Source organism: Octopus bimaculoides, chromosome 2 (assembly GCF_046866305.1).
Source record: "Octopus bimaculoides isolate indiv1 chromosome 2, ASM4686630v1, whole genome shotgun sequence".
In the NCBI taxonomy this organism is placed as follows: Eukaryota; Metazoa; Mollusca; class Cephalopoda; order Octopoda; family Octopodidae; genus Octopus; species Octopus bimaculoides.
Window position 1 is genome coordinate 125,381,765 of NC_142929.1, and position 25,225 is coordinate 125,406,989.

Below are 25,225 nucleotides of genomic sequence, written 5' to 3' on the forward strand. Positions count from 1 at the left end.
ATATCTTGTGGCTCTTTATGTTCTTAGTTCAAATACTACAGAAATCAACTTTGCCTTTTATCCTAGCAAGGCCAACAAAATAAGTACCAGTTGAGCACTGGGATTGATGTCATTGATTTCCCCTCTCCTCATAACCACTGGCTTTGTGCCAAATTTAGAAAGAATTCAAAAGAAGATATAGTTTAGTCTAGTTTGTGAGACAATATTAATCATTATTAAGCAATGGCTGAAACAAGGTTTAAATGCTGGGAATATATAACCAATAAATTCAGAAAAACAGCAACCATGAACCTCTGTGACAAACATCGGTGTGTGTGTGTGTGTGTGTGTGTGTGTGTGTGTGTGTGTGTGTGTGTGTGCACATATGCACCTTCGTGTTTGTTCCCCATTCCCCACTATCACTTGACAACCAGTGTTGGTTTGTTTATGTCCCTGTTATTTAACAGTTTGCTAAAAGGGACCAATAGAATAAGTACCTGACTTATAATAAGTACTGGGGGAAATTTATTCAGTTAAACCCTTCGAGGTGGTGCCCCAGCATGGCCACAGTTCAATGAGTGAAGCAAGTAAAAGATAAAATTTATAAATGTACACTTGGGTATTGATTTATTCCATTTATTTCAGGGGAGATTTTGAAAATGAGTCATTATGCCAAAGGTATTGACAAAGATGGTAATCTTCTGCTGGATATTGTTGTTCGTGGAAATGTACCAAAGCTTAATGATTCAGGACAAATCACTTTGGAACCATACAAAGAAGACTACATACAGACTGGACCAGGTAATAAGCATTCCTTACTTCTGTTACGGTAAAATTTTAATACTCTATTTATTAAGAGCCCTAGATATCGTTTTTTGATAATTATGTTGTTGTTGTTTTGTAACTGTTATTGTTACTAAGAGTGAAGTTGCATGGTTTAGTGGTTTGGGTGTTGCACTCACAATTGTAAGGTTGTGGTTTCAGTTCCTGGAGCAGGCAATGCATTGTGTTCTTGAGCAAAACACTTCATTTCACATTGCTCCCATACACTCATCTGTAAATGAGTCCCAGCAATTACTTGGAGGTTAGCTCAGTGATGGATCAGCAGCCTATTCAGGAGGAGTGTTACAATGGCAGTCACTTATACCTTCATGAAAACAGGGTTAAGCTCCAGCCTTATAAAGCCTAGGCTCATGACAAATGTAAGATGTGATAGAGAGAGAGAGAGAGAGAGAGAGAGAGAGATAGAGAGAGTGAGAGAGAGAGAGAGAGAATGTAGCATTTTGAAAGAGATTACCTAAATATCTAAGTCAGTGGTTCTTAACTGGAATCCATATAAAATTTTTGGGTGTCTACACAAGCAAAATAGTAAATTGGATTCACAATAGTATTTTATGGGCCTATGAAAAAATTTTGCTTTAGATGTATTTATTACAAGAAACAGGCTAGGTTTCTTTCCCTAGAATTTTACATAGTTCAGCTTACACAAATGAATGTATGATAAATAAAATAGGAACTTTGAAAGAAATATCTATAAAACTAGTTTTTTAACAATGAATGGCTTTGGAGATCCACCAGAATAGAATAGTAACCAAAGTGATTCATAGATAAAAAAAAAAACATGGTTAATAACCACTGATCTAAGCAATCTAAACAATATAGTTAAGGATAACATTATTCATTTAATAAAATTTTCTGGTTCTTATCTTTTTCTCAAAGCTGACTTTTGATATATAATACAGTTTATTTTCAGGACTCTTTCTTCCATGAATATTATTTAAGAAATTGGGTTACAACATTTCAGATTTCTAGACTATATCATATCATATGGTATATGTTCTCAAGAATGCTGTCAGTCCACCAACGAAAATTGTTTTGCTTCAGGCAACTTATTCACATGAGTTATAATGATCACTAACAGACTAAAAGTCAAAAAGAGTCTAAAAGTCTTTAAATTCCTAAAAGGGTTTGAAGTCATGTCAAAACTTTAGAACTTTGAAGTAGGAGTTCTATGAAGTATGACTGTACGGTTAAGAAGCTCACTGCATGACATTTCAGACAAGTGTTTTCTACCAGAACCTCAGGTTAACCCTTTTGTTACCATATTTCTGTTGAAATGTTGAAACACTGCCTTTTTTCAATTAATTTTGAAAATAATGAAGAATTTAGCAAAATGACTTTGTCATTATTAAGCTGGTATTTGGAATATAAATTAAAATGACATGTAGATGGAAGATTTTAATTTAGATCATTTGAAACATGAAGTTTGTATTATAGATCAAGAGACCATCTTCAGTTGGTTACTATAAAAACAGATTAAGTAAGCCTTGTAAAATTTGACTGATGGAAACTAACAAGATAAGAATGAGGGAATGGTGTCAGCTGGGAGTAGCTCAAATGAGAGAATCGCTCTATGATGTTGGTAAGTAGTAACAGGTTCTGCTTTCATTACTTACAATAACAGAATAGTTCAGTAGATAGGAGAGTGATTGAGGAACAAATTGTAGGGAGATAAAGGTTGAGGTTAAAAATTGCAAAAATTTAGGCACATGCTCAACTGGTTAAGGTCAAACAACTGACAAGTAAATCTGTGGTACTGAGCAGAATATTTGCTGTAACCCATCTTTTATAACAAGACAAAACAATGTACATGATAACACTTCAAATCAGTAAAGATCAGAAGTCATGAGAGGCACTGCCTGGTACTGAATCACGGCATTATCATTATTATTATTATTACTACTACTACTACTACTACTATTATGAAACTCCTAGTTTTGCATAATAAATAAAATATTATTTTTTCTTTTATTCAGGTTCTATTTACGCATATTCCTCCCGGAGATTTTCAATGAATGGAATCCCTGTGCCATATGCTTGGAATCACTCTATCACTTATGATGAAGATTATGGAACAATGCCTTACCTAGTTCAATCACTCCAAACATATTCTCTGAAATCAAAAATAAACTATGCAAGAAGATTGGTTAAATTCAATTTATATTCTAAAATACGACCAGGTACATTTTCATAATTTATGAATGATAATATGTTAGGGATAATATAAAATATAGAAAGCTTGATTTGGTACTTACTGTATGCTAGTTTAGAACCACAAATTATTTCCATCTAATTTTTCATCTTAATAGAGATGATTTAACTGAGTTGTTTGAGTTCAAATTCTACAAGAGTTAACTTTGAATTTCATCTTTCAGTAAAGCACCCATCTAGTTAATCAAGGATGGCCTTCAAGGAACCACAGAACCTAACACTCCTTCATCAGCTGTTCAATCTGTTTGACATAATAGCTAAATATCTGTCAAATCAAATCTCACTCTTTAAAAAAAGTAAGATATACTGGACAATGATAAAAAAAATTGAGATTGGATGATCATAAATTATATCCCATTGACCATAGATCTGCTCAAGAAAAGCAACTATAACCAACCACAAGTGATATAGTAGATGGATTTCTATCAGTTATAGCTCTCTACTACAAAAAATTCAGTAAACTTGATTTTGTCACAAAATTCGGATAAAAACCAAGCTACAAAAATATATATAGGGCAAATTTGTAATATTTACTAAAAAATGAATCTAAAGTAAAAAAAAGTTCAAGAACAAAAAAGGAGTTAAGAAGAAATTAAACAATTGAATAAATGTCAAAGGAAATAATACTTTGAGAAAATCACAATTTGTAGTTAAAGTCTTAGTTTAGCAATAATTTCAACATTTTTTTGTTCCTTAAAATACAATACAAATCATTCCAAACTCAAGCTCTGCCTATCATTTCATATAACTGCATACTGTATAACAGTTATATGACATAGGACTATATGAGGCAATATTAGATAAAATTTGTTATTAACCATCTTTTAATATCTGTTCAGAAGGAAGATAATATTGATAAGTGTGACAAAAAATCATGGCATTAAAAATTGGTTTCTTTTTATATTTATTCAGGTTACCCAAGCAATCAGTGTCCTCAGGGATTTTTCTTGGAATCACAAGGGCTCTACTGTTATGGTATGTTATATTTCCTTACTTTAATTACCACCAACTTTTTATTGATTTTTTTATTTATTTATTTTGCATGTTTCATCTGGATGTTCCTTTTCTACTACGTATCAAAAGAATCCTCAAAAATTTTTTATCAAAACTTTAATTCAATTAAATAATTCTTTTTCTTCAAGAAAATGTCCTTCCCATTCCCAACCAATCTAACCAGTATAATAATCAAAATCGAATACAGCATTTAAATTATGGTTTAGACCTATTATTTATCATTTCTTAGAGAAACCCTCTAATCCAACAGTTCTTGAATTTCAGTTAAATTAATCTCTTGCTTAAATATTCCAATAGTTCCAAGTATCCCTTTTACTATTTTTCTTAACTTGCAAATCAGTCTTCATTTAGATTACTAATATGATATATTAACTTTTTAAATCTCTTCCCTTCTATTCCTTTTAATTGCCATAGAACCCGTTTAGAAATTGTTATGTCTCAAGCTACTGCTATCTAGCACCTTCGGATGATCTCTACTCAACTGCTACACAACTGCTACTCGACTGCTACTCAACACTCCTACCACGGCCAGACTACCTCTATTTATATGTCTTGGGAGATCCTACTTCTTCGCCTGGGGGCGTCGACACAACAGAAATATATCCCCTCTCAATTGCAGAAGCAGGACTTAGTACTTTGAAGTGTTCTGATGAAGTTTTCATTACTTCCATTACTTCCTTAGTTTTATAGCCATGTGTGTGTGTGTGTTTGTGTGTACATATGTGTTGTTGGGTGAGTGTGGATGAGTGTGTGCAATGAGATCATGAATTATGAATTGATCCACAATGAAAACTGTAGTCTACAAAGATGAGTACAGAGGACATTCCTGTCAATTTCACTTTTCATCAAATAATGATAAAATAATAATAATAAAACATCTACTTTTTCAAATTGTCTATGAAATATAGAGCTGTAAGCTTAAAGCATATTTTTATATGTATGTACTAAACAATAAAGTTAGATAAATATATGTCATTTTATTTTCATATTTAGACGAAGATGAATGTCGAGAAGCAGATACTTGTTCTCATTTCTGTCACAACTCCCCTGGAAGTTATTCCTGTTCATGTGAGCCAGGATTTACACTGGATAGTGATCGGTCAACTTGTATTGGTGAGTGATCTAACACAATGATTTCCTGAATTTTTTTTGAGATTTTTTTGTCCTTACCTAACTTACCAATATCTAATTTAGAAGAAGCAAGTTCAATATATTCAGGTGAAATAAATATTGGAGATACTTTGCCTCACAGGAAACTGCAGAAGCTACTCAAGAGTATTGCAGACTCTTCTTCTGAATCCATTGAAATGTCAGAAACTCTACTGTATCATTAGCGTGTATCTGAGGGTCACGAGCGTTTCAATCCTTTGCCTCTAATATTCACCTGAGTGGGGAAGTAAGGACTGCATTAGTCTCTACCTGCAGAAGGATTCCATCTATGGTCTCTTATCAACCATAACTACCTTTAGCTGGTTTCAGCTACCATGTCTATATCCTTTCTTCAATTGTTTGGGTTCTAGACCAATCTTATGCAAGAAATTGCACACCAATCCAGCTGGAAAATCATGTATTCAATATCACAACTTCAATTATAGTCAATATATATGACAATTGAGCTGCTATATGTGTAAATTTGCAAGTATATATATGGATATTTAAATGTAAATATTTGTGGTAATTTAATCAATTAAGTTGATATTACTAACTACCAGCAATATTTCGTTTTGGGATTTGGTTTGCAAGATTCTTTATGTGAGTTCCTGTGTTGAAGCATATTCTGTTGTGTCTGGGGAGAGTCATTCTCTTTTGGTGCCTTATAATTTAACACACTCACCGGTAAAATTTCCACTTATCTCTTTTTTATTTTTCTAAAATTTTTGTTCCGTCTTGCAACCTTTTCAATAGTTTTAGCAAAACACAACAAAAATTTTAGAAAAATAAAAAAGAAGTGGAAATTTTGCTGGTGAGTGTGTTAAATTATAAGGCACCAAAAAAGAATGACTCTCCCCAGACACATACCAGCAATATAATTTTTACATAAGCTTTCTTCAATAGTTAGCTTAGTAATTCTACTGACTGTTATCAAATTTCAATGAAATAAATTCCTCATAACTGAGAATTCAATCTACTGTTTAGACCACTGATTCTCAACCATTTTTTTATCTATAGACCCCTTTGTTTCCAGTTTTATTTTGGTGGACCTCCATAACCATTCAATGCTTAAAAACTAGTTTTATAGATACCTCTTTCGAAATTTGTATTTTGTTTTACACACATTCGCTAGTATAGGCTGAAGGGGGAAAGAAACCTAACTGCTTCTTGCAATAAATACATCTTAAGAAAAAATCTTTTCATGGACTCATAAAATATTACTGTGTTCAGTGATATTTTATGGATCTGTGAAAAATTTATGGGTACCAATTTACTATTTTGCTTGTGTGGATCCCCAGAAATCTTATATGGACACCAAACAGTCATATGGATCCCAGTTGAAAACCTTTGATTTAGACCATGTTCTTGTCATAAATTTCATCCTGTTTCTTTCTCTTCAGATATTGATGAATGCGCTGACCAGTTTGAAAGTTGTTTCAAAGGAGAAGACTGCATCAATACAATTGGTTCCTATCAATGTTATCCTTCTTGTCCTCTTGGTTTCAAACGAGATAATGACAAACCCAAGTGTATAGGTAAGAATAACTAGTATAACAAAATTTGGTAACAAAAATAATTTTGAAATATAAACAGGAAAAATAAGAATTACTTTGTACGGTTACTTCATTCTTTAAGCAAAGAGACTTACCTTAAACATTTGATATAATTTTAATTTGTTGATAGTGGCTCTTAGCTTGTGACTGTTACATAAATGTAATTGAAAGAAGACAGAAATAAGTTCTGTCATTTTCTACAGGAGCTACACTAGTAAAGAGAAAATTAGTTATATATTTCATTTTTGGTTTGCAAGACACTTGATGTGAATTTGTATGTAGAAACAAAGTTTTTTGTATTCCAAGAGTATCATTATGTCAGTAAGAACACATGCACTGATTCTGTTTCACTTCTTTTATGGTTAACTAGTTAGCTAGTTAACCATTTAACCAATTAACTAATTGGTTGTTTGACTGATTGCTCAGGTTTTTCTGCCGTATTCATGACCTTTTGCCATATTCATCAATGACATGCTCTCAGACCTGAAGTAGAGAGAGCATTACATGGATAAGATCATGAATGGTAATGAAAGGACTGATAAATTTAACTGGTTGATTGATTGACAGAACAATTAATAAACAAATCAGCTAATTAATTGGTTAAATAGTTAACTAATTGACAAATGAATAATAAAGAAGTAAAATAGAACCAGTGCATGTATTTATTATGGGCATAATGACCCTCCTGAGATACAACAAAATTAATTATATACTTTTGATTATATTTATTCTCTACACTCAGATCTTTTGAGAAAATTGGACCATCAAGATTTTTAAATAAAAAATTTGGTTGTAAGAAGAAGAAATTTTTTAAAAATCAATTACAATACTATATTGATTCAGTTATAAGTCAACATTTTGGTTATTTAATCCTATGTTTATTGTTAATATTTCTTGATGAGCTGGTAGTGAGCTGGCAGAACCATTAGTATGCAGACAAAACACTAAGTGGCATTTCACCTGTCTTTATGTCTGAGTTTAAATTCAACCAAAGTCAACTTTGCTTTTATTCTTTCAGGATCTATAAAATAAGTACCAGTTGAGCACTGGGGTTGATGTAACTGATTTATCCACTCTACAGAAATTGATGGCCTTGTGCCCAAATTTGAAACCAATATTTCTTGACTTTATGGCAGTGAGTTGGTAGAATAGTTAGCACACCTGATAAACTGTTTAACAGCATTTCATTGTCTTTACATTCTAGGCTCAAATTCTGTTCGACTTTGCCTTTCATCCTTAACCAGATGAAATGCTTAACAATATCTTGTCTGTCTTTATGTTCTGAGTTCAAATTCCACCGAGCTCGACTTTGCCTTTCATCCTTTCAGGGTCAATAAAATAAGTACCAGTGGTTGATATAATCGACTTCCCCTGACCCACAAATTCTGTCGGCCCTGTACCAAAATTTGAAAACAATATTCCTTGACATTTAAAACACAACGTTTTTATAGGAGGAAAATGATAGCATTAAACACTTGGTAAAACTCTAAGTATACTTTCCATTTGAACACCTTTTTAATATCTGGCATTATTATCACCATCGTCATAAGGCGACGAGCTTGCAGAAACGTTAGTATGCCAGGTGAAATGCTTAGCGATATTTCGTCTGTCTTTATGTTCTAAGTTCAAATTCCGCCAAGCTCGACTTTGCCTTTCATCCTTTCGGGCCCGATAAATTAAGTACCAGTTGCATACTGGAGTAGATCTAATTGACAGGCCCCCTCCTCAAAAATTTCGGGCCTGGTGCCTAGAGTAGAATAGATTATCACCATCATCATTTGATGTCTGCCTTCTATAGCAGCATGGGTTAGATAATGTATGTATAAAATAAATATAATTTTTCCATCAAACATACTTCTTATTTTTTAAGTAAGCTGAAGAAACTAAACAAAAAATTTTTCTATTTGTGCACATCAGACATTTACACATTATAGAGTTAAGATTGTTGCTTATGTATTTAAAAGAAAAGATTTCAGCTTTTTGTAAATAGTATTTAATTGATATTCTGTTTTAATTTCTTATTGTTTCTAATTTCTTTTTTTTATCCTTTTTTTTTTTCATTTTTGTCTCTTGCAGATATTAATGAATGTGAGATGCCAGAAATAAATATTTGTGAACAACAATGTGTTAATACAGATGGAAGTTTCAGATGTAACTGTTTTGTTGGTTACGTATTTAATGGTTCTCGTTGCCTTGGTGAGTAAAACCTATGACCAAGAAACGTTGTTGTTGAATGAGGTGGGGCAGTGGCAATGATAGTGGTGGTGATGGTGGCATGGCGGTAGCAGTGGTGGTGGTGGTGGTGGTTTGGTGGTGTAGCAGCGGTGGTGGTGGTGATGGTGGTGGCGGCGGTGGCAGTGGTAGTGGTGGCTATCGGCACTGCCTTCTCCTCCTCCACAGCTTGAACCTGAATGAACAGAACTATGATCAAAAGTTTTCCAGCCATAAACATTCTCCATTATCGACCAATGAATTAACAAAGTCATTAGAGTGTCTGAAAGAATGCTTCACAATACTTTTCCCAACTCTCTACACTCAAGGCAAGGATGGTCAGAAAGAATAGGCCTACTCTAAGTATGCACCTATTGATTAAAAGAAGATGGTGAGAAGAGGACTGTGGTTTTGTGGAGCATCCATGAGCAGCCAAGGAAGTCTCCCTCTGTAGGAGAACTATTCTTTGTTGGAATTTTACATTGTTGTTCTTTTTTATATGCTCGTTTATGTAACCCCACATTGTATTGCCCTGTTCCACCTCTAATGTTTTTGTGAACTTTTAGTTATTGCTATTAGTATTTGTTGAGTGAGAGAGCAGTGCATGCCATCACAGTGACAGTGAAGTAAAATAAACGAAGCAATGACCAAGACCTTTGGCATTATGTCGTGCTTGAGAAGAAGACCCATCAAACCAAGCAAAATCACAATCATGGTGGATACCGGTGTTACACAAATGGCACCCATGCCGGTGACACATAAAAGCACCCATTACACTCCTGGAGTGGTTGGCGTTTGGAAGGGCATCCAGCCATAGAAAACCATGCCAAATCAGACTGTGGTCTGGTGCAGCCTTCCAGCATCCCAGCCCAGTCAAACCGTCCAACCCATGGACAACAGATGTTAAATGATGATGATGAGGAGGAGAAGGAGGATGTTGATCATTTTACTTTTTAACTCAGGTTTTGTTGGAATTCCTTAAGTCTTGCATGCATAGCAGGCTTGCTACGTGCAGCCTACAGTGTCATGCTATCTGTTTTCTTAATTATCTAATACTTTCCTTATCATAGTAAATTTGTAATATTCTGTTTCATATCAAAATATTCTTTTTATGTCCAATTTTTATCAAAAGAATGTAAAATATTATTATTATTATTATTATTATTATTATTATTATTATTCAGATTATGATGAGTGTGCAGAAGATGCAGCTTGTGCTCAAGTTTGTGAAAATACCCTAGGCAGCTTTAGATGTTCCTGTCACTCAGGATACCGTCTTAGAGATGATGGAACATGTGATGGTAGGAAACAATGAATTTGTCCAGTCTCATCTTTATACTCTGTGCATAATGTGATGTATGCTATTAAATACATATCTACAAAGTGGAAGAATCGTGTATTTTTTACTGAATGCGACTTCTACATTACAGTGTGGAAAAGTCATTCTAACCATTTAATGAAGCACAAAGCTGTTAAGTTCATCTTAAATTTTAAATTTATTTCATAAGGTATCAACATAAGGTATCAACATTTTTATGTGATAGATCTGCAACCTGGTTACTGACACAGTCCCACTGAAACTGCAGTAATGCAATAGAACTGTGTCAGTGACCAACTAACTTGCAGTTACACTCATGAAATGAATAAATTTAAAGTTAATCAACAGCTTTTCCACATTGTAATTGTTTCAGTTCTAACAGTCTCAGATCAAATCACTTACAAGAATAAAGCTGAAGTTAAAGAGAGCAAAGAATATATTTTATTTTCAAACAGTGATACATTTAAGTCTTTCAGTAACAATCTGTCTGAGACAACCCTTTGTTCAATGATGCTTCCACTCTAATTGCATGTTAATTTATGTTCCAGACACCAGTTTAATAATGATAAAGCTATTTTACTGAATTCCTTATTATTTTCAAAATTAGTGAAAACAAGGACTGTAGATTTCAACAGAAACAATGATAAAGTTAAAATGTTTGTTAATTAGCTTGTTCTTTTGTGTTCGTACATGTTTGTTTTTTTGTAGTGGGAGGTTAAATTCAAAATAATAAATTTGTAATATTCAGTTTCAAATGAAAATATTCTGTCAAATTTTTATCAAAAGAATGTAAAATGTTTGGTAATGAATAAAGTCAGCAGTACTAGATACTATAGACAAAATTTCTTGTTTATAAACCATGAGAAATATTAGTAGAACAGAAAGGAAAACGAAAATTAACATAATTTACAGGAAGTCGAGTATCTGTAAATTTATATAACATCAGTTAATTATCAAAGTAAGAAATGAATAGAAAACTAATAACAACTATTCTAGAATTCTACTGATAATACCCAATTGCTATCCTTGTTCCTCTTCCAAATAAGATTCATTTGATTGGACACACAATTAAATTCAATTATTTATGCTAATAATTCATTTGTGGAGGTGGTAACAGTAGCAGCATTGCAGTCAGCATCTTCAGTGTCAGCATAATTTTAATGTTCACTTTTCTATGATTACGTGGGTCAGATGGAATTTGTTGAAGGAGATTTTCTTGTTGCCAACATCCATCTGTTTCCAAGTAAGGTAATATTTTCCCTTGGTCAGACATTTTCACAGAAGATTGGAAATGAACAGCACCACTTAATGCTTGTTTAAAACTATCTTTTTATCTAAAGACAAGGAAATACATATATGGTGGGCTTCTTTCAGTTTCTGTTTACCAAATCCACTCACTAGGCCTAAGTCAATAATAAAAGACACTTGCTCAAGGTATCATACAGTGGGACTGAACCTGAAACCATGTAGTTGAGAAGCAAATCACACTGCCATTTCAATTTGAACAGTTATTTTCAATGGTTGTTTTTAAGAAACATTTCAACAGTCATTTTAAAACCTAAATTAACAATCATTTTTACCTGTCATTTTTAGCAATCATTTTTACCAGTAATTTTCAGCATTCAGTTTAACAGTCATTTGTTTCAACATAAGCTAAAATTTGAATATAATTTTTTTTTATTTCAGATATTGATGAATGCTTAGAAAAACAGCATGATTGTGATTTCCGGCACCGCTGTCAGAATACAATGGGAAGCTATCAGTGCACTAGATTCTGTGCCCCAGGTTTTAAACTAGGCTTTGGAAGTGTATGTGTTGGTAAGTAGGCTACTCGCTTCCTCTCTCACAATATCACCACCACCTACCAGTATTCTTCCTTTACTTAATTCCATTTTTCAATTCACAATTTTCTAACCAAGACAGCAGCATTCCTATATACTCTCCCCCCCCCCCTCTATCTCAGAAGGCAGACAAATGCTCAAAATATTTAATTCTTTCACTCTTCATGACAAGTATAACTCTGAAATTTTTATATTTATTTTCGACAAGAGCAATGCTAGTTTGAGAGATCAATGAATATAGGATTTTTATTTAAAATGGTAATTCAAACAGGTTGTTAATTAGCTTGTTCTTTTGTACTTGTTTGATTTATTATTGGGAGTTAAATTAAAAATGATAACTTTGTAACATTTAGTATTTAAACAAAATATTATATTTGTAACAAACTTTGATAACAGAATGTGTTGGATATTTGATAATCATACACTAAACTATGAATGAAGTCAGCAATATACGATCAAAATTTCTTGTCAATTTTTATGAAGAAACATTAGTAAAAGAATTAACAAAGGAAAAGCATTCACAAAATATGTTGAATATTGATCACCTGTAAATTCATAAAAATATTTGTTAACAGTCACTTTTTGGCAGTATATGTGTTGGTAAGTTAGTTATTTTTAGGGACAAAGACTGCCACCACTTTCCACGGATTCCCTATTTTGCCATAAATTTTTAAATTATGTGGCATCTTGGGCAAGTGTCTTCTACTATAGCCTTGGGCCAACCAAAGCCTTGTGAGTGGATTCGATAGGTGAAAACTGAAAGAAACCCATCATGTGTGTGTATGTGGGGGGGGGGGGGGGTAAATCTTTGTTGGTTGTCTTGATATCATCTGATGGCTGTAAATGAGCATCACTGTCATACAAGCAATGTTGTTCATTTCCAATCTTCCATGGAAATATGCCTAGCAACGGGAAAATATTACCTTGCTTGGAAACAAATGAAAGTTGGCAACAGGAAGGGCATCAAGCCATAGAAAATCTACCTCTACAAATGCTGTCTGACCCATATAAGCATGGAAAAGTGAATGCTAAATCTTGATGATGACAATGATGACAGTGGCAACAATATCAATGATGACAATGACAACTGCTAGTCTTATATATTGCAAATGTAATCAAAATAAGATTTACAGTTTAATATTCTTGTGTATTTCTGTTTCTATTTCTGTCTCTCTTTATCATTTGTCTCTTTATTTTATCATTGCCTTTATTTCTTGATAGATATTGATGAATGTGACTTAAGAAAACACCAGTGCCATCCAACACAAAACTGTAATAACATGCACGGAAGTTATGAATGTACCTGTCAGTCAGGATATACATCACAAGGAGTGGGCCATGAGTGTGTTGGTAAGATTCTTCTTTCTTGTGTACACTTCATTTACAATAATCCAATCTTCAGTTTCCTAAATTTATTTGATGTCAAGATATTAAATACTACTCATTGCAAACTATAGTCTTCAGATCTTTCCTTTCTAGCAATAAAATGAAGCATTGTTAACTTTCTACTATTTAACACAAAACATTTTTTTGATAAACATTTTCATATTACTCAGCCCTTTTCACTTCAACAATTGGTAATAAATCCATTGCAAAGAATCTACCATAAATTTAATTATTAAAAGAATAATAAAGGTCAACTTAGATTAAAAATTATATATCCCTCAGCAAAAAATTTATATATTTATAATTGTTTTACCGCAAAAATGTATATATTTATCATTCTTTTACAGCAAAAATGTATATATTTATCATTCTTTTACAGCAAAAATGTATATATTTATAACTGTTTCACAGCAAAAATTCTTATATTTATAATTGTTTTACAGCAAAAATTTATGTTTATAATTATTTTACAGCAAAAATTTAGATATTCATAATTGTCTTATTGCAGAAATTTATATATCTATAATTTATTTTAATTATGTTATAAGATGTAAAAATACTAGGTTAAGCATAACTGATGAAAATTGGTAAGTTATTGAATATTTTGAAGTTGTATTTCCACAAATAATAATACGATAATATGATACGAGTGATGTTAGTAAAATCTGTATAAATGAATTCTCAGAAGCAATGTTATTACATGTGTGGGGCTTGTTTTCTCAAATTGCAATCAAAGCAGCACATCTTGGAAGTCAAATTGTCTTCAAATAAAATCAGTACAATCATGTGACAGGTTTTATTCATGATGGTATTGTTTATTCTTTATTTTATTTATAACATACAAACATTAATTGCTTATTCTTTATTTTACAGCTTTGATAATAAGTGGTGAAAAAATTGCAATTAGAGTCATTTTATGTTACCTGTGGAAAAAAGGACTGAGTGCTAGGGCAGCTGCAATAGAAATTAATGATGTGGAAGGCTCAGGAACTGTTGACGAACTTGTGGCACGAGACTGGTTCAGACATTTCAAGAAAGGTGTAACCAGACTTGAAGACAAACCAAGGTCAGGGAGACTTTCTGTTGTGGAAGATGAGGGCTTGCTTGAAATGGTTGAACAACAGCCAAGCACAAGCAATTACACATTGTTGGCAGAGCTTCACCCTTCCCAAACCACCATCAATTGACACCTCCATTAGTTCAACCTTGTGAACAGACACTGTCAAGATGCTCCTCGTGAACTAACTTATGACCAGGCTCAACTACATATGAACATATGCAAACAACTGCTGGTAAATCCTTGAGATGCACGTTTTTGGCTTTGAATTATAGATCAATTTTCATTACCCAAATAAGAGAAATCAGTGGCTTTGTTCTGGCCAAGCTTCTGAACCTGTTGTTAAACAAGGGTGGTTTGAACAATCCCACATTATGTGTTTGGTAGAATTTTGAGTGTGTTACACTTTGAACTGGTCCCAGATGATCATGCTGTGAACGCCAACCTTTATGCTCAACAACTGCAGCAAATATATGAAGCTTTAAAAGCCTAACACCTAGCATTGGTCAACTGAAGATGTACACTCTTATAGCATGACAATGCTCAGGTACACATTGCCAATGTAACCATGTGCAAACTTGAGAAGCTCGCAGAGCTGGAAGTGCTGTCTCATCCTACAGTCCAGACCCTGTACCATCAGATTACCACCATTTTCAAACCATGGGTCATTTCTTACACAAACAGAAGTTGAACAATGTGGATGAAGTTGATAATGGGCGCAGGAGTTTTTTGCCTTTAAACCAGCCAAATTGTATAAGCATGAAATTGAACTTCTAGCACAACAATGACAACAGGAAATAAAATATGAGGGGTTATATTTTGATGAATAAATGCCGTATGTATGTATGTATGTATGTATGTATGTAATTTATTTGAACTATAACTAAATCTTGAAATTCAAAAAAACTTTTGACTCAACCTGATATCAAATACTACAGATCTCATATTTTCAGGCACCTCATGCTTAATGCTTTGTTATTATAGTACTATTCTGTCTTCAAACTTTATGACTAGCTGGGTGTTTAAGGCTGATGTAATACTAGATCCAATGCACTTTAAATCAAAAGCTCACAAGCAAGGTTTCATCCAAATTTCCCCAAACACTGAGCAGAACTTCTGATGTTTTGACTAAATATATTTTAAATCAAAGCTAGTGTGTAGCATTCAAGCTTTTCACACAGCTTATCAAATAGACATTTGTAAATTACAAAGAGCATCATCAATACAGCAATTGTGTTGCTGTGCACCCATGCAGCTGTGCACTCATACAGCTGTACACCTATGCAGTTTAAAGGGAATGTTGGCTTGCAAGTTATCTTTTCTGATTAAGGGATTCTGCTCTTGTTCTGTTACTATAGTTCGTATGCTGCCTTCATCTTTCATGGATGACAAGATGTTTGAAATTGATCTAGTATTCAAGATACTTCCAAGACCCAATACATTTTAAATGAAATAAAATAAAATAGTTGAAGTGAATGGCAATGATAAATAGTTAGATTTTTGTCAATTGTTGATTCATAAAATTGCCATTCTATTTCTCTATTTTAATGCATTAAATTAATCTCACAATGATTTCTTACATAGATACAAAGCCAACAAATTTGGAGGAGACATTCAGTAATGCAGTACGCAGTATGTCACTGTCATAACGTCCAAATTTGTCACAATAATTAAGCTTGTTTTTTTCATACTAATACATTATAGACAGCACAATGTCAAGCAACTCCATTAAATCAAATCAGAAATTTAAGTAGATATGATATGTTATTGTATACAATTTCCACTTTAACCTATGTGTTTTTGCAAAATATTTTTGCACAAATAGCAAGTTTAAATTAATATAGTCATAGTTTCAAAGTCAAATAACAAAAATTACTTAGTATTCAATTCATGTACCAGAAAAGAATATCTAACATGTAAATATTAGTTGTTTGAGTGACAATGCTACATTTAGTGAATTCACATAATGTTGTTGCATTTAAGATTTGTGTTTTTAGGTCTGATGCAAAACAATATGAGGATGCATGGAAGAGATGGATACGACCATTCACATGTACCACATAATTTACCTAGTCTAAGCTGTTATCTTCTTGGTTTTGTTTTTTTTAATATCTCAAACACATCAGCAAACAGGTAGATATCAAGTTTTAAATAAATTAATAAATGGTAGGTGAAGGCATGTGACTCAGTGGTGAGGGTATTCAGCTCATGATCATAGGTCATAAGTTCAATTCCCAGTTGTACATTGTGTCCTTGAGCAAGACACTTTATTTCTTGCTGTTCCAGTTCACTCAGCTGGCAAAAATGAGTCGTACCTGTAATTCAAATGGTCAGTTTTGTTACATTCTGTGTCGCATGGATTCACTCTGAGAACTACGTTAAGGTACACATGTCTGTGGAGTGCTCAGCCACTCACACATTAATTTCACAACCAGGTTGCTCCATTAATAAGATCACCTGGAACCCTCGTCATCATAACTGATGAAGTGCCAGTTTAGTAGAACTCCTTTCTTTCACTTTTATTTTGTGTCCTTCTTCACACTATTTCCGTGCTTGTTAATCCATATGCATTGGTCTTTCAAATAAAAAAGTTGGATCCTTAAATAATTATACTTATATAATTACAATTATAAAATAGGTAAATCTTATAATTTAGTGCCCCTTTATGACATAGTATTGGATCCACACTAACTTAATCTGACCCTGTGTATATGTATGTGTGCATGTGTGCATCTATGAGGAAATATATTGTGTAAAGATGATGATTACAATCAGAAATCTTGGCATGCTAAATCAAAGTTTTGTTTGCAATTTAGTGCTTGTTATCTTAGTCTTCACAATCTCAAATTCAAAATCATTTATTCCCCATGGTATTATATTGCATGTTAAACTAAATATTAATTTATTAATTTCTCCTGCTTCCTTAAATTCCAAACCTGTAGTCATGCATTAGTTATGATTTCTTTTAGTAATATTGCAGATACCAAAACAGTTGATCACTGGTGCCTCATTGTTCTAAATTCAAATCCTGTTGGAATCATTGTCACTTTTCAGCTTACCAGAAAGGGGCTATACTTCTATTAGGCACAAAATATTTTAACAATGTTTTAAATATAAAATTCCTAATAATATTTATTTATAAAAATATAATGAGTTTTTAAACATCACATGGCTAGGAGGGTCCATCTAAGTAAAATAGAAATCAAAGGAGTCCATAGGTAAAGATGCTGCAGAATGTTCCTAAACAGGTGACATATTCTTTTCATGTCCAACAATATGAAATGGCATATCAAAACCAATATTGTAAAATTTTTGTATAATATTTTTTGCTTATTTCAAATGTAACTTCTTATTTCTTTTGGCAGTTAGTAATATCAAGGCTCTGCTGTTTACTAATGATCTTTGACTTGAGCTTTTCTCTTTGCTCTTTCTCTATATCCCTTGTGTTTTACAGTATTTTACATTTATATTTATTGTAGGACATCGACAAATATTTCAAAGTGTTGAAAGCCTCGATCACATAAAATGTTCAATGTGTTTGAATATATTTAGAGAAGGGTCAACTTAGCCTTCAATTTTACCTTCCATTTTCAGATATCAATGAATGTACTGAAAAACCAGATGTTTGTTTGCATCAGTGTGTAAATACAGATGGCAATTATGAGTGTCTTTGCCCACCAGGTCAGCTCAGACTGCCTGATAAGAAGTCATGTGTTGGTGAATAGATTTTTTATGTTTTTACTCATAAAATGACATCATTAAACTATACTTTATTTTTGTTCTGGACACACGCATACACACACACACATGGAGGAATACAGATATAGATATAAAAATATGTATATACATGAAGTGTTTGTGTGTGTGTGTGTCACTCAAAGATATATATATATGTATGTATGTATGTATCTGTATATGTATGTATATATATATATATATATATATATATATGTATGTATGTATCTGTGTATGTATGTATGTATGTATCTGTGTATGTATGTATGTATGTATGTATCTGTGTATGTATGTATGTATGTATCTGTATATATCTGTATATGTATATATATATATATATACACACAAGATTCAGTTCAATTAGGTACTTAAATTGAGGTACCTTAGGTCTAAGTAACATGCATGCTCAACAATATTGAGTGGATATCAGACTTGGTGCATAAGTGCTATCCATATGATATTCTTGCAGCAAATGCAGATAATAAGACCCAGCTGAGTGAAGAAATCCGCTCTTAGCTATTCAAACATGTACTTTATTAAAAATACTGTCTATAATATTTATGAAGCTCAGATTCCAGGATGGGTGAATGAAATATGAGTAACAAAGTGGTACGGGTGTTAATGAATTGACACCTGTACCTCTTTGTTACTCATATATATATATATATATATATATATATATATGTATATATATATATATGTATATATATATATATATGTATATATGTATATATATATATATATGTATATATATATATATATATATATATATATATATATAAAATATATAGTTTTAGGGAAAATAACCAATTTTCAAGAACTCATCGATGAAAATCCACTATCACATATAGAAAAATTAATAATTAAAAGCACAATAAATGAGTATAATATAAAGTAAAGTAAATATCATAAGATAAATATAATATAATAAAAAGATATATATATATATATAGTAGGAGAATGGTAGGTTGTGATCCGATGGGATACAATTAAAAATGATTTCTTTCAAATTGGAATTGAAACTGGACAATGGATTTCATTTTCTAAAAGTAATGTTGTACCACAGCACTTTACTTCCATAGTGATACTAATATTATTGATATGAAAGACTAAAAGTTAAAAAAACAAACTTGAAATCTGTGATGAAAATGTACACACATCTTTAATCTTTTTTTTAAGATATACCCTATAGAGAATTATACCAGAATTAGGTTGAGATTTGCACTAGCTGTCTGGCACATTTAATACTCATTTTGAATATAAGATAGAAAATTTTTTAATTACATAAAGAATTAGATAGATATTAATCCTGTGTTCAGCAGCTGCAAAGGCTGAATATTTTCACAAATATTATCCATTTTAAGAATGCTTCCTTCAGTTATTCAACCCTTTAGCACTAAAAGTGGCCGTATCCGGCGAAAATATTCTTATCGTTTTATGTTCAAACCAGCCAGATTCAACCTCTCACATCTATCGTACACCATCATTCTAAAAACAAACAATCACATCATTAAAATCTCAAAGCTACAAGACAATGCATGATTAATTCAAAACAATGTGAATAAATAAGCATTACATTTGACAGAGTAATCTGAATGCTAAAGGCTTAATAGAGTTTTAACTCAGACAATGTTTAATTACTTTTTTAAAACTTGGAAGGACGCTTTACTTCAAGCTACAGTTTTTTCCAACGCACAGATAAGAAATGAGTAGCTATAAGACCTAATATATATTCTGTTTATAGAAAACAATGATATTGTTTCTCTTACAGGGCTGGTACATGTTGATGAGGATGCAAGGGGTGGTAGATTACCCGGGGAAAATTCACGCATCTTTGATGACATTCCTTTCGATAGACTCAACAAATCAATATTCCTTTCTCCTCTTGACCCAGACAAGATCCAGCTGGCAGATGCTCCAACCTGTCCACCTGGACATCAGTATGATCAACAACATGCAACTTGCATTGGTATATCATCTCCATTTCAAATAGCTTACCCATTAAAACCTCCTTGCTTCATAAATTTAAAAAAGACACAAAGCCATCCTTAACATCAATGCTTAAATTTATTAACCTAATGTCACTTTGTTGTGTACAAGATTTAATATCATTGCCGTAGTCTCATTATAGAAAATGTTACATTTCCCCATTTTTCTACCTGCCAACCTTTCATAATAACTGAAATGAAGTTCATACCAATATATAAATATATACATTATACAGGGTGTCCAAAAAGATGTATATCAGTGTTTATTTAAAATTTTCATTTTCAAAATTTAATGGAATTCTTTTATGAATGCTTATTTTGAAAACGGTGACTGCTCTGGTCTAGATATTACAGATAATATAAAGCAATGGAAGCACAAACATCAATATTTATATGCATTCTCATTCAGTGGCTGCCCTCAATTTGTTGGCTGTTGCTGGTTTTATGGCCTAATCTTGTATCTCCATTAAGAATAGTCTAGTGGTATAAGGTTCGGTGAATGTGGAGGGGATTCTACTCCATCTCTTTGGCAAAATTTCAAGACAGGTCTTTACATTGATAAGCAAGGATGGGGATGATCCATTTCGCTGGAAATAAAGTTCCACATCTTCAAAGACTTCTTGAATACTTGGCATGACAGATTGTCAGAGAAGGTTCAAGTAAATAGGAGGAGTTACAGTAACACCAAAAAAGAATTAATCCTTTTGATGATAAGTTGCACAATACTGTAACTAAATTAATATAATGTTCCTTTGTAACATATGGATTTTCAGGTCCCAGGTAGGTGCAATTATGGTGGTTGATTAAGCTATTGAATATAAGCATAACTCCATCAATCCAAATAATCTTTGTTGGAAAGTCTGCATCTTCTACATATTTTGCTTAGCACCACTCACAAAACTCCGCTCTCCAGTCCAGATCATCTTTATTAAGAGAATAGACCATTCTTGGGATGTAACTTTCTCATGATAGTACTTCAAATTGTGATGGATATTTGAGTTTGAAATTCATATCTCACAACTCGTTTGCTGTACAGATTTTTTTTTGAAGCCTGACAATGCATTTCTAGTACCCTTCCTTCGTTTGTGGGAGCTCATCGATGTCTGCAATCTTCTGGAACATTTCTTGTAGACATTCTGAACAGTTCTAAGTGCTTCAACCTTATCTGTAACTTGAGTGACAGCAACCTTATCTGTAACTTAAGTGAGCCTATTTGAAACTCCTTCCTAAACCATCTTTGAACATCAGTTGTGTTTTCAAACATCCAGTAACACTTAAGGATAAATTTCCTTTGTTCAAAGATTAGTCTGGCTTTCTTCATTACTTATAATAGGTTAAATCTAAAAAGAAATGAAAATTAAATAAGTTATCAACTGTCTGTTAAAGTGTGTATACAATTTGGCAGGACACTCTGTATGCATTTATACATGCGTGTTATGAACACACATCATCTAAAGGGCTGAGGTGTTTGCCAATGACAAAAAACAACAATGATCAGATATTCACATGCAAATCTATCAAAATATATTAAGAATGAACAAATACATTATTGTCTAGATTCTTTCTGTTCTGTATGTACCCCATAAATTAATATTAGTTTACCATTTTTAATGAAAAGAGAAAAGATGGTGATAAGTTTATAGTCAATTTTTGAGTGCTGTTCATGAATGCTGATTCACTCTTAATAAAGTCAATTAAAAAAGGAAATGTAACATCTATATATGATGGGATCCATTCTTTTGCCTCTTTTTTCTTTAGAAGTGTTAAAGCTCATATTAATATCAGCAATAATTATGAATTGAAATGAATTTGAATTATGTATTTAAACAAGATGCTTGTCTCAAATATGCCCTGAAGTTTCCAATTGGTTTTATTCCCCAGCATTGACTTTGTTTTCTGTCTATTATAACCTATCTTGATTTTAGTCAAGGAGAACAGATAAGTTCTAGTAGCTTGCTCAGAGAGCAGCAAACTACCAATGATGAGATCCAATCTTTAATCAAGAGTCTGACAAATTTAACTGTAATTAATTATTTGTTAATTATTAATTAAAAATAATTAGTAAACATTCTACTTTCTCCCATTTTTATTATATTTCCAAGCATTAACAAATACAAATATTTATATAAAACTGATGGTTCATTAGACAACATTGTTTAAATAATTAAAAAATTGCTTGAACCTTTTGCTGGTTATAGAGCAAGAGGGAAGAGCTAAGCTGGAAGCCAGGAGGAGATGATTAGCAGGGATTTGGCTACCATTGCTGACCCACTGATGGGAGGGTGTTACAGTTCAGAGTTGAAACACCCAATGATCATTGGATAAGGTAAGATGACATCAGTTCCTCCTGATCAAAACTACACTCACCAAAGGTGAGTGAAGAAACATCTTCCTCTAGATGTTATCACTGTCAATGGAACATTTAGTTTAATTCACCATATTTATTCGAACTTATTGAGATAAGTTACTATACTTCTGATTAATAATACTTCTGATACCAGTAATATTTAGTTACATTCTAGAAAAGACATAACTTTCCTTACCTGTAAACAGTTGAGGAAAAATAGTAATACCTTGCAATAAAAAATGCCAAAACAGTTTTTTAAACATTGTTTATATAATTATCAAATAAGAAACTCAATTATTAAATCAGTTGTGAAATTTTAAGCAACAAATATGGTGAGAAATAAAGTAAAGAAATAAGTGCAGGATATGTGACAGAACTTGAATTTGAACTCTATTATCTTTAAATGGATAATGGAAAAACGGATATTCTGCATTCATATTAAGCACTAAAGATTTATCTTCTGTTTTTATGGCAAGAATCTATTCAATAAAATAGCAATTAATAATAACATCAGCAGGGTCTGGGTTGGATGTATTATTTCTAAAAGGTGTGTCTAATGTAAGCTGTATATACCTTCCAATATTGTATCAGGTAAGTTTGAAAGAATACTGAACTGAGAAAAGTGAAAGTATTTAAATAATGCAGCCATTCAGAAAGATAGAGTTTTATTTATAAATAAGGTATGTAGAATAATAAACCCAAATGTACCAAGAGTTAAAAATAGAGAATAAGGGTAAAGATAGAATGGAAGAATTTAAAGTGTTTAATAGTTAAGTATTCATTGACAGGGAATAAATCTGCAAACCAAAGTAAAACAATCAGAAAATAGTTAAGATGATCCTAATGAAAGACGGTAATTAGAACAACATTAGTAATTGAATAAATTCGAAAGCATTAGTAGTGTGTTAGTTCTCAGATAATAAATAAGGGCTGAAATAATCTCCACTACTCAAATATTACCCAAGAGATTAACTCCAAAGACCAGCATATCGCTATTATTTGTTCTTGCAGTAATTAAAGATATTAATTATAAATGGTTCTGGAAGAAATATCTACAATGTAGAAATTAATTGATTCATCAATAAAAATATTAATGAGCAAAATAATTTGTAAAATCAATCAGCAATATGTTCATTGATTTTACACATAATTATCTTACCGTCCCTTGTGTAACTCATGATAACTAATCTCAGATACTGTAATGCACCTGTTATCACATGTCTACGAGCACGCAAGTCCTCTTTTGTTCTTTTGTCACATTACCACAATCTACATCACTTGTGCACTTTTTTTTCACCTGTTTTGAGAATATCCTTTTTCCTGACACTGCTTTTGCAATATAAAATGCACCAACTAAAATTTTATTTGATACATCACTATATATATATATATATATATATATATATATATATATATATATATATAGCATACAGAAAACAGGTATTCTTTCAGCAAATAACAGTAGTAGAAACATTAAATAATCTAGCAATTCACCTTATCAGTGTTCCACAATATATATATATATATATATATATATATCATCATCATCATCATCATCATCATCATCATCATCATCATCATCATCATTTAATGTCCATTATCCATGCTGGCATGGGTTGGACAGTTTGACCAGGCTGGGACATTTGAAGGCTGCACCAAACTCCAGATGATATATATATATCAAGGAAAACATATCTTTCATAATCTCTTTTATCAATTTTTCAGCAGAGTTGAACTAAAAATATTAATATTGTGAAGAACATATGAACAGGACCATAACATAAATGTTATATAAAAAAGGGAAAAAGAAAAATAATTATGCATGTTATTTCAACAAAATTATGTAGAAGCCTGGATATCAGATGTAGCATGATAAAGTAAACTGATAGAATGAAGCATGCTATTTAATTTGAATTTTAATAGAAAGATGCATTAAATGAAATTAGGATCCTGTTAATTACTACTTTTTTCTATTCAATTAATTTCAAGACTATTGTGCATGAAAGATAATGAACAAGGATGAGTGAAAGAATCCTTAAATAAAGTCTGGCTTGCTTTAATTCTTAATCTGTTGTTGCAAAATATAAAGAAACACATCGGCAATTATAATCAGATAAAGATTATTTCTTCAAATAATTATAAGGGCTGGGAATCCTTTAAAGTTTTTATTTTAGGGAGAAATTTACAGTAAAGATTGGTTTGTATTTTATTTTATTCTACACTAATGTTGCTTCATTAATTTTATCAGCTAGAACAGGGCTTCATTGTTTAAAATATTCCTCCTGAGTGTGTTCATTGCTTCTATATTACAGACATCAATGAATGTGAGAGATTCAAACATTGTCAACACAGTTGTGTCAATGAAATAGGCTCTTATAGGTGCATCTGTCCAGAAGGTTATAGACTGAAAGCAGATGGAAGCTCATGTGAAGGTAGGTAGATTATTTGAAAATACTCCTAAAGCAATTCATAGTTTTGAAGAAGTCAAATTCCATATACAAAACTCAAAAGCAAGTATAAGAATCAGACATAATATATAAACTGTTTGTGCTTTAAATTTTTAAATTTCATTTTTCAGTAACAACAAATTCTT

The 25,225-nt window shown here is 32.1% G+C and overlaps 1 protein-coding gene across 2 annotated transcripts in view; it reads left to right on the top strand.

Annotated features, from left to right (window-relative positions):
- Positions 1–25,225, top strand: part of LOC106871048 (hemicentin-1) — a 354,534-nt gene that overhangs the window by 323,910 nt on the left and 5,399 nt on the right. Inside the window, exons 53-64 of one of the 2 annotated variants that reach the window (XM_052965571.2) lie at positions 625–780; positions 2,796–2,999; positions 3,943–4,005; positions 5,038–5,157; positions 6,597–6,731; positions 8,826–8,945; positions 10,145–10,261; positions 11,965–12,096; positions 13,341–13,469; positions 18,157–18,279; positions 20,069–20,266; positions 24,945–25,064. In XM_052965571.2, coding sequence (XP_052821531.2) covers positions 625–780; positions 2,796–2,999; positions 3,943–4,005; positions 5,038–5,157; positions 6,597–6,731; positions 8,826–8,945; positions 10,145–10,261; positions 11,965–12,096; positions 13,341–13,469; positions 18,157–18,279; positions 20,069–20,266; positions 24,945–25,064 — 1,617 coding nt within the window. The remainder of the gene's footprint in view (positions 1–624; positions 781–2,795; positions 3,000–3,942; positions 4,006–5,037; positions 5,158–6,596; positions 6,732–8,825; positions 8,946–10,144; positions 10,262–11,964; positions 12,097–13,340; positions 13,470–18,156; positions 18,280–20,068; positions 20,267–24,944; positions 25,065–25,225) is intronic. The other variant, XM_014917317.3, reaches the window with a different exon arrangement.